The 14,189-nt window shown below is 41.8% G+C and overlaps 1 protein-coding gene across 2 annotated transcripts in view; it reads left to right on the forward strand.

Moving 5' to 3' along the window:
* Positions 1 to 14,189, forward strand: part of ZFYVE9 (zinc finger, FYVE domain containing 9) — a 36,149-nt gene that overhangs the window by 10,995 nt on the left and 10,965 nt on the right. For both annotated transcript variants that reach the window (XM_010181052.1, XM_010181053.1), the window contains 5 exons: positions 263 to 432; positions 1,206 to 1,329; positions 3,048 to 3,170; positions 4,383 to 4,538; positions 12,443 to 12,667. In XM_010181052.1, the coding sequence (XP_010179354.1) occupies positions 263 to 432; positions 1,206 to 1,329; positions 3,048 to 3,170; positions 4,383 to 4,538; positions 12,443 to 12,667 (798 nt within the window). The remainder of the gene's footprint in view (positions 1 to 262; positions 433 to 1,205; positions 1,330 to 3,047; positions 3,171 to 4,382; positions 4,539 to 12,442; positions 12,668 to 14,189) is intronic.

The following is a 14,189-nucleotide window of genomic DNA, read 5'->3' on the forward strand; positions in this document are numbered from 1 at the left end:
TCCATTCCAAGTACTCTAGCTAATGCCAGTTGTGGTATTCCTGCCCTCAGTAGGGATATCAGGTTTTTAAGGACAAGTAAACTGTTCTCAGCAGATGTGTTTATACATGGTGCTGCCGTAGGGAAGGCATTAGATGATGTCTCTAGTCTCTTCCAGTCCCCATTTCTCTATTTATTAACTTTTTCAATTTTACTTTTCTGTGTTCAAATTTTCCAGTCAGTGTTGCTGTGAGATCTTTAATCCTATTTATTTTTCTCTCTAGTGGCTCAACCTAGAGAACAAAGGCGTGTTTGGTTTGCTGATGGGATATTACCCAATGGAGAAGTTGCCGATGCAGCAAAACTGACAGTGGCTGGGACAACTTCCACAGGAACCTTAGCAGTGTCTCATGATCCATCAAAGCCCATGACCAACAACACTTTATCAGCAGAAGTAAGGAAGCATTACACTATTTGCCACTCAAAATACCATGCTCGCTTTGGTTGTCAATAGGATATTAGCTTCTCTGGTGAATTCAGTAAGACTGATGTAGGAAATCTGTTGAGGCTTGTCTTAGTATGTTGTATAGCAAGTGTCCTCACTTATTTTAATATTTGCAGAGTGCTGAAACAACCGTATGTTTGGAACTGAAATGAACTCTTATGGGACAGAGCACTAAGCAATGTTGAAGTCTGCGTGCTAGGTGGCTTCAAGTGCTTGGCTGTACAGCCCATGTATGAAGGATATTTGTGTAGTGCATGTTTTTAAAAAGCTGAGTCATGGTCAGGGAGGAGTTTGAAACGGTCAGATTGTCATAGCATGAAGCAGAAAAAGACTTGGTTTGACAGTTCTCATAAAATGATGTCTGCAGGAAACTGCAGACTAAATGTAACAATATTAAATCCACCGTACTCCATGTGAGTGGAATTGAGACTTTGCAGAAAGGTCCAGTGAGCACAGGTACACTTAGATTTTATACAGAAATGGGTGTGTATGGTGCTAGAGAAGGGAGATGCAGTCTCTAAGCAGGCTTTTCAGTAATAGATCGCATACAGCAGTCATCACATAATCATGTGTTGTTAAAGAGCCGTATTACTTGGTGCTTCTGGATCTGCAGCAGACGCAGGCTCCTTCACCTGCATCTGGTAATCTAGTTATCCAGCTCTTACTTTTATATCATTACTACATTTGTAATGTTGTTCTTTCTTCTTGTTTGCTTCTTGTAGACTGATAATGCCTCTGTGTTCTCGGGAAATATAACTCAGGTTGGCAGTCCTGTTGGCAGTGCAATGAATCTAATTCCTGAAGATGGTCTTCCTCCAATTCTCATCTCCACTGGAGTAAAAGGAGGTGAGGGTATAAATAACTTATTTGGCAGATAGCTTTTATGCTTTCCAGTTGCAATTAACCTAATAGTTACTGTGTTTATTTGAAAAATAAGATGCTGGCTAAGATGCTGAATATTTGAAGAAATTCACAGTAAGTACTCGTGGCTAAATGTTGTGACACTCATTTGTGCCATGGATCCCGATTAGCGTCCAGGAAGAACTCCATCTTGCAATGAAATTACTGTAAGAAGTAAAACACAAAGCAAAAAAGAAAATTAACTTTAGTCCAGAAATATGTGCTAATTCCTTCACTAATCGGACTGTGGGGAGTGCTTCACACAGAGATACATTTTAATTAGCCTTATGAATATTCATGTTTCCCTTCTCTGAAATTCTCCTGGAACATCCACTCTGAGGCATCCCTGAGCACTGCGTTCACTATTGCACATCTTGGCCCCCAGTGAAGCTTTCAGTAATTGCGATGTCCCCTCCCAGAGTATCTAAACGGAAGAGAATTTTTACAAGTTAAAACTAATTTTAAAAAGGTCAAAAAAATGCATGTGTTTGTTTATCTGGCAGCTGCTTTCCGCAGTATGATTCATGACATCCTTTAATACATTCCTGGAATTAACTTATTTTTTCATCTTTGATTTTTTTTTAAATTCCTATTAAATATTTTGCTGATACGGTGCATTTCTAATATTAGGCTGGAAGTAACCTTTTATTGCAGGATGCTGTCAGAACCAAAGTGTGAGCAGCATTTAATTTCAAAACAAATCTGTTCCGTCCTGCGCTAGCTGTTCACGTGGGTGCCTGATTATTTAGTCTCCTCCACACAAAATAAAGGAGCGAAACTACAGTATCCTTTTCAGCTTTTAAACAGATAACCTCACATAAATCATATTTGGTATGCTAAGTGGATTTTGCTTCATATGCTGTCGCATACTGGATTTTCTTTGTAGCATTTTACTTCTGATATTCTAATTCTATTTAAAAAGCCTCCAAAAATATTTTTCATATCAGAAAGCAAGATTACTTTTCTTTCTTGATAATTTTAGCTGGAAGTAATGCATTTCTTTCAAAATCTGTTTTCATCAGTATAACTATTTTTTGGTAAAGCTTAAATGCAGAGTAGATTGTGACCACGTGGATGAAAAATTTTAATTGACTAGTCACTGGGGTCTGTTCGTAGAGGGACACTGCAGACATCTTTGAAGTTTCATGTTGAGATCTATTTCACACTGGATTTAGACCTGTGATTTATTAAAAATGTTGTTTCATATCGTGTTCCCCCATTTGTTATTTTCTGAGTAGCTACTGCACAGACAGCGTAAGTTACGTGACATAGGGATAGACCACGTCTTGGTGTTTGTAGTCCAGGACTGATGCTCTTGTGCTTTACTGTGGTACAAGTAATAATTGTTAACTTCTTTGTCATTTGGGATTTCAGTTGACACCAGGACAGATTTCCATTTTCTTCTCCAGTTGATACCAAAATCAAGTTGATTTATAAAACAAGCTGCATTTTTCTGGAGGATATGCAGGGGCTATGGACATAAATGCTATTGAAGCTTGAAAATACCAGCTTAGGAAACAATCAGAGCAGCAATACTTAAATAAGTTTGTTTTAAAAGGTCAAAAAGGCAAAATGCATCAGTATTGGGGTTATCTGATTATAATGTAGAGTACTGTGCCAGTAAGTTAAGGACTTCACTGTGTGTTTGCTTGTTTCTTTCATAGACTATGCTGTAGAAGAGAGACCTTCTCAGATCTCTGTCATGCAGCAGTTGGAGGACGGTGGCCCTGACCCTCTTGTATTTGTTTTAAATGCAAATTTGCTATCCATGGTAAAAATAGTAAATTGTAAGTTTTTATTATTAAATAAGGCTTGGGGTATGAGAGGGGAAATGTTATATAAGTTATTAGTAGGAATAGCAGCATTTTTATTTGGTAGGATAGTCTCTGAAAATGCGCATGCATCGAAAACTGTGTACTTAGCCATATTAAGGTAAATCACAAAAGGCTCTTTTCCAGTGCTTTAGACATCAGTATGGATCATTTTGTGTTTGGAGATCAGTATCTCCTGTCCAGCTTGCTGGGGCAAGGTATTTTATCACTCATTCTTTGGTTGCTTAACTCATTTCCTGTCATCCCGTTCTGGAAAAAGCAGACAGGATCTCACAGTAATACTCAGGTTGTGTTCCACTATGCACCTCCTCTGTCCTTTCCTATAAGTGTGCATGTTTTGTGAGTCCATATGCTGAGGGAGGGAGGAATGCATGGGGAGGCATACAGATGACACACAAATATCAGCCTCTTTGAGCCCTGCTGGACAAGAAAGCATTATTTGAGGAATTGAGAAGTTTTGCAGTAAAATGTTTTTGTTCTGTGAAAAGTTTATATAGTACAATAAGACGTCGTTTCTAAACCTTTCAGCATCTGGTTTGGTAGCAGTACAATTTTTTACATATATGAAATTCTTTTTACATGTATAAAAATTGATTTGTATGTGTGTATATATTAGACTAAAGATTCTATTTTAATAACTTGGTATTCTCAACAAACGAATTGTGACGCTTAGAGCATGTGTCATCGCTAACATTCGTATGAAGCAGAACAGCACAGTGGCGTCTCAAGAAAATACCTGGCACCCAGCTATCCAGCTTGAGAGAGGGAGATACCACTGCCTGAAACGGGGTTAGCTGTCAGGGTCGTGGTACGCACAGCCGACAGCCTGGCCTTTTCCCACCTTCCTTCATTCTCATTTAGATCCTGTCCTTTAATTTGGATACGGAAACTGCTAGAAGTCTGCTCTGTAGCGCTGATCTCAACATCTGACTGGAGCTGTAATGCTCTGGCTCTTCCTTAGCTGTAAACCGGGAATTATTGAGCTGCTTTTGTTTTGGATGTACTTGCTTGCAGGGTAACAGATTTAGAACCTAATTCCTCTATGTGACAGATAACCAGACATGCTGTAAAACTGATTCTTGAAAGAGCTGCCTTCCTGTAGTGAAATTTAGGCATATTTTATGCAATCTTGATCTTCTGTTGTGATACGCATTTTTCTCTCTGCAGACGTGAACAGGAAGTGCTGGTGTTTCACCACAAAAGGCATGCATGCAGTGGGGCAGTCGGAGATCGTCGTTCTCTTGCAGTGTTTGCCTGATGAGAAATGTTTGCCTAAGGATATCTTTAACCATTTTGTGCAACTTTACCGGGATGCCTTAGCAGGTAGGAATGTTCTCTGTTAAAAGTGGTTTGAATACATGGTCTTACTGGGTCACTTACATTTTTGTCATATAGCAAATGGCTATTTTTGTATAAAAAGAATGTAAACAGAGAATAAGGATCACAGCTGGTAGGATGCTGACTTGTTATTGGTTATTAGTATCCAGTGTTATATTCACCTCACCAAATAAAAGTATTAATGAGGTGCTGGTAGCCTGGGGAGCTGCTCCAAAGATCTTCCAGCCTTACTCCGGGTGCCAGCAGAACAAAGAAGTTTGGGCTGTAAAAGGCATGCATAGACCATTACAGCAAAGGAGCAGGGTTCTGCCTGTGTCAACGTTATGTTCAGCATCCATTGCTGAATGTCTGCTCTGGCTGCTTCTGGCTGCTCTGGTGAGAATTTGAACACGGCTGACATATCTGAAATGAGTGCTGTACTTCATTTAGCAGTTAAGTGTAGTAGGATGCTCAGCAGGGCTCATGGGTACACTAATGGCTTTGCTTCTAATAATATTTTTCTTCAGCTTCAAGTCAGGGTAGCTCTTAAAGACACAGAAAGAAAATTTTCAGCATCTCTGGATAGTATGTTAAATATCCCCAGACTGGAACCAGGTAGTTCTAAAATTTGATTCCCACAGTGTCTGTTGTCACATTACTGTTTATTATGGAGATACTGTTTTACTATTTAAACTAATACAGATATATATGTATATGTGTGCCTGGAATGAATTGTGGGGCATTGCAGAAATTATCCCTGAAATTTAGATTTCAGTATTTTAATTGAAAGATTGCATTAGATGAATCTTTACACGTTTTACATTTGCTGAGTAAATGGGCTTCCACTTTTAGCTATTGTTGGACCTTAGAATTTAAAAATTACTGCATAAGGGAGAATGCAGGTATTTGGTTCCACTGATTAGGAAATAAAGCTTATTTTCCAGAGGTGAAATTGCATCACATTAAGCTTATATACTGAAAATACATTTATGAAGGGCTCTGCATATCATTTGCAATGCCTTTGCAGTGACTGAATCCAACACTTCAATAAAATAATGGAAAAGATCTTTGTTCCCTACAATATCTTGATACGGCAAAGGTCAGCTTGTCCAGAGAGGTTGCCAGGTTCAGGTGGTACTTACTGTTATGGTATTAGCACATGTTGTGATGAGTCTTGTGTACACTAGAAACACCTTTACAAACCTCACTTCATTTGCAGTGCTTTATCTTCTGATTATGATGTTATTCAGAAGGAGACAGATATGAGAAAGTGTCTCTGTGTGTATGTGTGTATATATATGTGTGTGTGTGTGTGTGTATATATATGTATATAGCAGATATAAATCCAGCTTGCTGTGTATATTGCAAGGAAGTTCTGTATAATTACACTACAGAAATACATAATTTAAAACTCCTACATAATGTATTGGAATTCTGGTTTTAGTGCTCTAGTGGTAGTAATTTGATATCCTACAGTTGCACTGGTGCAGAGAGCTGCTTACTGTTGTGCAATTCTTAATCAGAAACCAAATTTGCTGTTTAAAGACTCCACTCTGCAATGTTCTTTTGGTAGGATTTGCCCTGTGCTGTATTTGCCCAGTGTAGTAGAAGTACAAGGACACCCTGAGTTGCTATACAATACCAGTCTGCACTGAAGTTTTTGTAGAACATGGCACCTTGATAAATTCCCATAGCATTTTGTCATGCGCTCTCTCAATATCCATCCTTTTTTCCTTTCCAGGTCATGTGTATTTGAGAGTATATATGAGCATATTTGCAGCTCTGGCTGTTTTAAACATCATTCAGCCAGAGAGACGGGATATGATGCTGTAGGGGTTTCGGGTTGGTGGTTGTAATCCCTTGGATGTGGTTAGCAGCTTGCATGCTGTTGTAGCTGGAGCCACGCTTCCAAAGCTGTTCATTTCGGAGGTACTGCACCTCTCCTGGCAATGGGATGATAGACATTCAGAGTACGTGAGAATTCCCGTTAAAAGTTAGAGACTGTTTAAAACTCTGCCTCACACTTCCATTTTTTTGTTATGTCATATATTGGTTTAAACTTATTTTGCCATCAGGAAGTGGAAATAAATTCTGTGGATGATTTTTATTTATCCCCTTTACTAAATATTTTCTTAAAAACAGTCATAAAATAGAAAGACATACTGTATTTTTTTATCGGACTGGACAGAAGAGTTACGTTTAGTGGTGTTAATATTGTTTTGGAGTGATTTGGGGTTTTCTGGTTGGTTTTGTTTGCAGCTGAAAAATACAGCATTTCCTTTTGGTTTATTTAAGTAAAGCTCATATCTGTAGCAATTTTTATTTTCATGAGTTGCATTTATTTACTAGCCCTTCTTGCTTGAGTTTGAGTCCCGCGTTCAAACCTAGAAGCACAAGCTGACATGTACTCATGCCTGTTCCCAGACGTTTCTGCTTTCCTTGTTTCTTGAGGCCGAGTCCTGTCTGCTGTGCTAGGTGCTGCTTTGTGCCGTCCGCAGAGAAGGGTTCCATGTGCAAGTAGTGGCAGCAGAGCCCAGGCCTCAGACTGCAGGAGGAGCACGCAGGCTGTGCAGTTCGTCCTTCAGATTCGCCCCCTGTTTCAGCACGGAGAAGATTTCTGTTGGTGCAGCACTGCCCTGAATCTTCATTAGTTTTCTTAGGGCAAGTCCTCAAGCTCAAGCTATGGTCTGGTGTTAGGACTTTATAGTTGTAAAACTACAGGGAGGTTTTGAAGGAAAACAATGCATTTTTCTCTGTAGGTTGTATGCATGTAAGTTACAATAAATTGTAAAGTTGTTAATGAAGTCAAGTAACTGCAGTTCAGTTTCCATCACTTTATTTTTCATCTGACCCCTCTGTCATCAAGTTCCCTGCTGTGTTGCTTTTCTTGTTTTGAAATTGAAAGGTAATGATTTCTGCTGTGGTTGTAGTAGTCGTACTGTTGTAGTAGTAATCCCATGATTATCCTCGTCTGTTGGCTGTAAGCCTGGCAGGAGGTCTCGTGAATGGAAAAATGAGAACTTCTGTCCATCTGAATGGGCTCTTTGAAGCAGTTGGATGTGTTAATATAGAGCTGCCAGATATGCTCTAGTACATCAACTCTTTGGTGGAATACAATAAACGCTATCGTTACTTTTGTAGTGCAAATGCAAATCTGGCAACTGCTTGAAATGGCTTTGTGATCACTGCCCCGGGTTTGGGGATGTTCTGGGTGAGGGTGGATCTGTCCCAGTCTCAGTTTTGTGTATTTTGTACCCAGCCTGGTTTTAATTAAATAAGGTGGTAGCTAATACAGACTAGATCTAGAAAGAAGCCCATGTAGATGTTCTGAACAGAGGACAGGTTTACTGAGTGAATAATGCGCCCCTGCCACTGAACTGGGGAAGGATGGATACAAAACCAAATGTCGTATAATGTGTGTGAGTGATTGCCTGGAGGACTGCCACACACTAGTCTGAGGAAGTTTGGGATGCTGGTAAGTGCTGCTCACAGTGATAGTAAGTGAAGCATTAGGTCCCTTGTCAACATGAATAAATTATTTCCAAATCAGTTGCTGATGTGTTTCAATAAAAAGGTGCTGGTTATGGTCAGAACATTGAATGTTGAGTTTCATATGTTTGTTCTCAGCGTTGACTTCTGTTACAGATGTGTTGTGCCATCAAATTACAGTAACGATCTTGTCTCTTCTGTGTCTCTTTGTGGCCCTTGGTGTGGCAGTGACTGGTTTTGTGTTGCTGTTCCACAGAGCACGTGCTCATTTGCTCTTGAAGAAAATCCATCTGGCAAGATTGTTCCCAGGTGAATATTGCTTGGCATCTCGTGATACAGACTTGGGATGCTTGGGTTTTTCAGGATGCTGGCATGGTGTTTGGTACTTGGCAGTTCTTGGTGGTTGGTGGTAGTGGAATGAGGCCAGACGGATGCGGCTGACTTTCCCAAGCCACACATGTGTGCCTTCCCTCAGGATGCTAATACCATCTTTATGACCTGGGATTGTCCAAAAGATATGAGGCATACAATAGGAATTTAACCTCACTGTTTTTGGTAGAAGCATCTAAGTGACCTCACCACATATTGAGGGCAATAAACAAAAGCAGGAATCTTTGTATTCTTTACCTTTCCTGGTATAAACTATTGTAGAGTCCAGAAGGGATTGCCAAGCTGATATGCAAAGTACATTGTTGACCAGAGGAAGATACCAAAGTGAAGAATTCAAAACAGCGTGGATCATGACTGAGGAGAAAGTCACATCAGTGGATAAAAGCTTGTTGTTTTAAAGGACTTTATAGAACTGCTTAGGATTTAAAGTCAAGGGTAACGCAGCGTAATTGAGAAGAGAATAAGTACTGACCTCCTGCAGGGCTGCTTTAGGTGCATCATGCACACTTAAGGCACTTCCTAAATAATGTCAACTGTCTGATGTCGGGTGCTGGGACTTAATATAAGAAAAGGCACCATTCTGTTCACTTGGAGATTACCTCTTTATAAAATAAATTGTGATGTTTTGTAAATTAAATTACACGCTTTTGAGAAGGATGGCTTCTTCTGAAGTTTTTTGTGACAAAGCAATTACCATGTCAAGCTGGTAACAGCAGCTTATCAATGGGGCCTTTACTTGGAACTGCCTTCAAAGACATGGCAGGAAAGGCTGACAACCCCTAGTCAGTGCAGAAATGTTTGTGGGCAAGCCCCAAGAGGCTTTGGGACTTGGGTTTGCTGGTTGAAAAAGGCACTTAGGTGTATAGGAAGACGCTTGATTCTTCCCATGCTCTCCACATAGCAGTCTCTTGCCTGCTCTTACAAATAATGAATTGCAGCACAACCACCTAATCCCAATAGTTTGGCCTCTTAATAGTGGTGACTGATTGGAGCTTGCACTGCACAAGCTGCTTGTGTCAAAAGGAGTAATTTAAAATGCTGTGGCTTATGGCAGCAAAATGCTGAACAGCTGAGTTGCGGATTCCACTCAGAAGGGCTTTTTCATGTTTCTGTTGGCCGACAAATTTATTGTTAAGGCATCCAAAGTGTGTGAGCCTTGAAGCTCCATCTCCTGAAATGGAAAAAATAAGTAGTCATCCCCTTCTGCTGCAGCACTTGGCGTCAGTGGCAGGTGGAAATGTCTGATTGCTTTGTCATCCCAGTGGGCAGTGCCACGCGTCTTGGGAGTGCACGGTGTTGTACAGCTTCACTTTGCCTAGCCTTTTTCACACAGAAAATACTTCAGAGGGTGCAGAACTCAATTAGGTGTAGCAGTTCATACGCTTCATACATTTTAAAGTTAGAAAGGATTATTATGGTCATGTTCTTGGAACTGTGAAGCTCACTAAGCAATTTTAATATCAGGCCTGTAGCTTCTGTTTGGGTAAGAACAGATGGGAAGGGGAAAAGGAAGTATAAATGAAGAAGAGGGGATTAGTGAGGGTAGGTTGGAGCTGCAAAAGCAAACGAGTGGAGTTGAAATAGAAAGATGCTAGCAGCTATTTTAGATAAGAGAAAATCTTTTTCGGGAGCACCAGTTGATACATTGGATCACCAGCAAGATGCCTGAGTTGGTGCTTTAGCAGCGTATTCACTGAGCAGGCAATAGTGTCAGAACACAGGCTGACAGAGAAGTGCACATGGGCAGGATCGATGATTCTGAGCAGCTGACAACATTTGATGTGGCTCTGTTAATCATGTTAGTCCTTCAGTAGCTGCTTTTCATCAAGTATGCTCAGCTGAGCATCACACAAGTCATAGCCACTGGAACAGTTCTGGGATTTGATCTGGGTTGATGGTGTCAGCTCTGGCTCGAGTGTAGCTGTGAAGTTACAAACTGGCTTCACAGGACAGGGGCAAGCTACGTGTGGGCAGCACCCTGCCATGGGACGCCTGGGCTGCCGAAGCCTCTCGCCTTTTAACAGAGAACTTGAGAGCTTGGTTTGTGCAGCACCTTGTGCGTACAGCAGCAAAGACTAAAATTCCTCTGAGATGCCCACAGATGTGAATAGCAAGGAAATCCTTGACTGTATTTGTTAGTCGGAGTACAAAAGTAGCCTTTTGTTTACAGACCTGCCAGTAGCTGTATTTTTAAAGCTGCAGGTCCCAAGGTCACGTGAAGGAAGCAGTTCTCAGTGGTGATTGTGCCAAGGTGGCCTGGAGGGCTGCAAGTGGCACTGCCACATCTCCAGAGCAAGGGCAGCAATAGCCGCCTTATTCTCGTGCCAGTGCTGGCTTCATGGAGAGTCGCTATCACTTGGGTCTTTCATAGGGGTTGACTGTAAAGGGCAGGCTTGAAAGGATTCATTGGTTAACCTTTCCTTTGCTGACCAAAGCTGTACCTACTGTATTTATTTTTCTGGCATTTGTAAATGCTTGTGTAAGACTTTTAGGCTGTTTTGCAGTATGAAAATAGAGAAGGCTTGACTTGAAGATCATACTTGTGTTACTGAGGATGTCAGAGTTGTACTTCTGTGGCTCTTGTTTTCGCTTTCCCTAAAGCCAGTGTTTGTGTGTCTGTGTGTGTCTCTTGTACATGAAAGGGAGAAACACTCCAGTTACTGTCAAGTTGATGTGCATATTGGATATATGTCACTGCCTTGAGTTTAAATACAAACACTCCGTTGTGAGGTGATGGAGAAGCAGCAGAAACTCCTACCTAGACTCTGTCTGCAGGTGGGAAAGCCTGGAATTGCTGCAACTCGGGAAGTCTGCACGAGTACCTCAAACTCATGTGATTCCTCATGAGTGGTGTGATCAACCATACTGTGCTCTCTGGAGTTACTTGTGTTCTTCTTTGAGAACAAATCGGCGCTATTAGTACTGACTTCTTCCTGTAAAGGATTATGATCAGCTGTTCTGTACATTATTTGCATGCTGTTGTTGTCCTTTGATAAAAGGAATCACACCATGGTTCTTTGCTTTAATGTTTAATGCTGTCTTGGATGCTATAATAATCTAATCAACATTCAGATTCATTCAGCCAATGCAGTGTAAACATTTTTAGAAATTAGGAGCATCAAAGAGTAAAAATGTGAGTAAGAATTAGTGATGTTTCTCCCCCATGTCTCTTTCAGTTGCATTTTACATTGAGTATACTAATGAGATAAACACTCTCTTGTGTAATTCTTAAAACGACCCAGATCTTCGGTACGTGTCTGACCAGGCACCCCCGTGGTTTGCCTCAGTGGGAGGACAAACAGTGGGCATCCATCAGTTGACCAGATGCACATCTCTCCTTTAATTGCAGCTGGGTCCTAAAAGTTTTGTTCAGTCATCTGCAGCTTCTGCAGTGGGAACCCCTTGAATATCTGGAAGACGCTGAACAGGCTTTCTTTGGGTGCTTTGGTAATGCTAGAGGGAGGTTGCAGGTATCACTTCCCCGGCAGCAGTGCTGGCCTGAGCTATCCTTCGTCCTCCCTGGCTGTTCCCAGGATGCGTCATCCTCTCCGTTACACTGCTGTTACTATGTGAAACAGGCAGTTCGATGACAGAAATGATTGGGCTAGCCTCCCTCCCTGCTTCCCCAGTAGCGATGGTAGCTCTGGGGTTGTCTGTGCTGTCCTGGTAACTCTTGCAGGCATGGCTTAGTCAGTCAGATGCAGAAATGAAGGGTTCCTACAAACCTGACTTCCTACCAGCGATAGTCACTGAGCACTTGTGTCACTAAAGGTGGATCAGCCAGGGGCACCGTGGCTCTGGTGGCTCTAGTCTACAGCAGTTTCTCCATCGTAGATTACACACGTCTGCACAGGAGGTAACGTGAGCCCCTCTGTGCAGCAAATCATCGGTTCTTGCGTGATTAACAGACATCAATGCTTCAGGAAGCAAAATGAGTTTAATGTGGATTTTTTTCTTTCCCTTCTGAAAACTCCTTAAAGTCTTGATACAGTCCTCAAACTGGTGAAGTAATGCACATTTTTTGTTCATAGGTAATGTTGTTGGCAACCTGGGACACTCCTTTTTCAGCCAGAGCTTCCTTGGAAGCAAAGAACATGGAGGGTTCTTGTACGTTGCAGCTACGTATCAGTCCCTGCAAGACCTGGTGCTCCCAACCCCACCCTACTTGTTTGGCATCCTCATTCAGAAATGGGAGACTCCCTGGGCCAAAGTGTTCCCCATTCGCCTGATGTTGAGACTTGGAGCTGAATACAGACGTAAGTAACGTGCATCCTTTAGCTGCCATTATTTCCGCAGGAGATGATATTCCGGTTTACAGCACGCACACTCAGCCCTAAATTGTTACCTGTCAAGGCCACGGAAGCTTAAACAGGCAAGTAAAACTTGTGTTTCATACCCACGCTGCATCCCACCAGCAGCACAGCAGTACTGAGGCTGTGATAGGACCTACACCTCTTTTACAGCTGTCCTGGTTGGCTGGGGAGATTTCTGTGACAAGTCTATTTCTGAGCAGCTGTTTGTAGCTCACTTAGTGACCTGAAATAGAGTTATGTGCAGAAGAATTCTGATTTAGCTCGTCTAGTTAGGACAAAGGAGAGCCTTTGGGATGTTAAGCTCTTTCCATACTGAAATGAAAGAGCATTTGCTTTTAGGTTTTTAAAACCATGCATGCTTTTCAGAGAATAACAATGTGTGTGCAGGGACAACTGACATGGCAGCTTGTTGCAAAAATCCTGTTGCGACTAGTAACAAATAAGCTGAAGGAAGTGTTTCAGCTGACTGAAGTCTTAGCAATTAGCATGACATTAGCATAAAGTTAGGATAAAATCTTTTTCAAAAGACATTTGGCATCACTGGAGTGAAGAGATTACTGGAAGTCTGTCCACCATGATGGGCCAAAAATTTGGTATCTTGCTCATCTGCTGTTGTAGTTGGCACAACTCGTAAATCTGAATTACTGTGGGAATGGTCTGTTGTTAACTTGTTTTAAACTTTTAAAGAAAATAAACTGTAGAATCACAATAGGGGTTGATTCTAGCTGTGGTTTGGATTCAGGCACATTCGCAGTTGTGGCTGCAGATCACTTTCTCGGTCCCCTCGGAATGGACTGCATTTGTGCCCCACGTTTCCCTGGATACATGCTCTTTCCTGGTGAAGTTGTCAGGTGTTGGCCGTTTGTGCAGGGCTGCTGAATGCACAGCGGATCAGATGGAGGAGTCACTCTGGGCTGCTACATCCCCAGAAAATACCTGCTGAGCATCTGCAGATCAGCTGCACAGCTCAAGCACAGGGAATTCGGTGCATCTGGGGTGTAGCCGAGCTGCTGCATGCAGCCAGGGTGGCAGAGGGGGGAAATTCAGCACTTCTTGGTGCCTCAGGACACTGTGCATGAGGTAGTCGGCTGTATGGTCTGTGTGTGTAGGAGCTGTGATGCTTTCCAGACCATCAGTGTGCAGAAGCTGGAGCTTATTTCTATCAGGAAATCCCAAAGATGTTATTCAAACATGCTGAGCGTTTTGCTGCCCCTTCTGACTGCACTGGGAACTGTGAAAACGTGTGGCATTTTGGGAAATCGGGCTGAGTGTTTGCCCGAGGATAGTTTAGGAACCTTCCTGCAAATGTGCGTTTAGAAAACCTTGGCATTGCCTATTACTGCGTGAGTCATGTTTCAAGCACTGTTACGGGTGCTGCTGCAGCATAAAGCAATGTGGCCAGATCCATACTCTTTGAATTGCATCACAGATTTTTTACAAGTATGGCTAAGTCAGCCAAGGAATG

The sequence above is a fragment of the Mesitornis unicolor genome, unplaced genomic scaffold, assembly GCF_000695765.1.
Source record: "Mesitornis unicolor isolate BGI_N332 unplaced genomic scaffold, ASM69576v1 scaffold28993, whole genome shotgun sequence".
Taxonomy (NCBI): Eukaryota; Metazoa; Chordata; class Aves; order Mesitornithiformes; family Mesitornithidae; genus Mesitornis; species Mesitornis unicolor.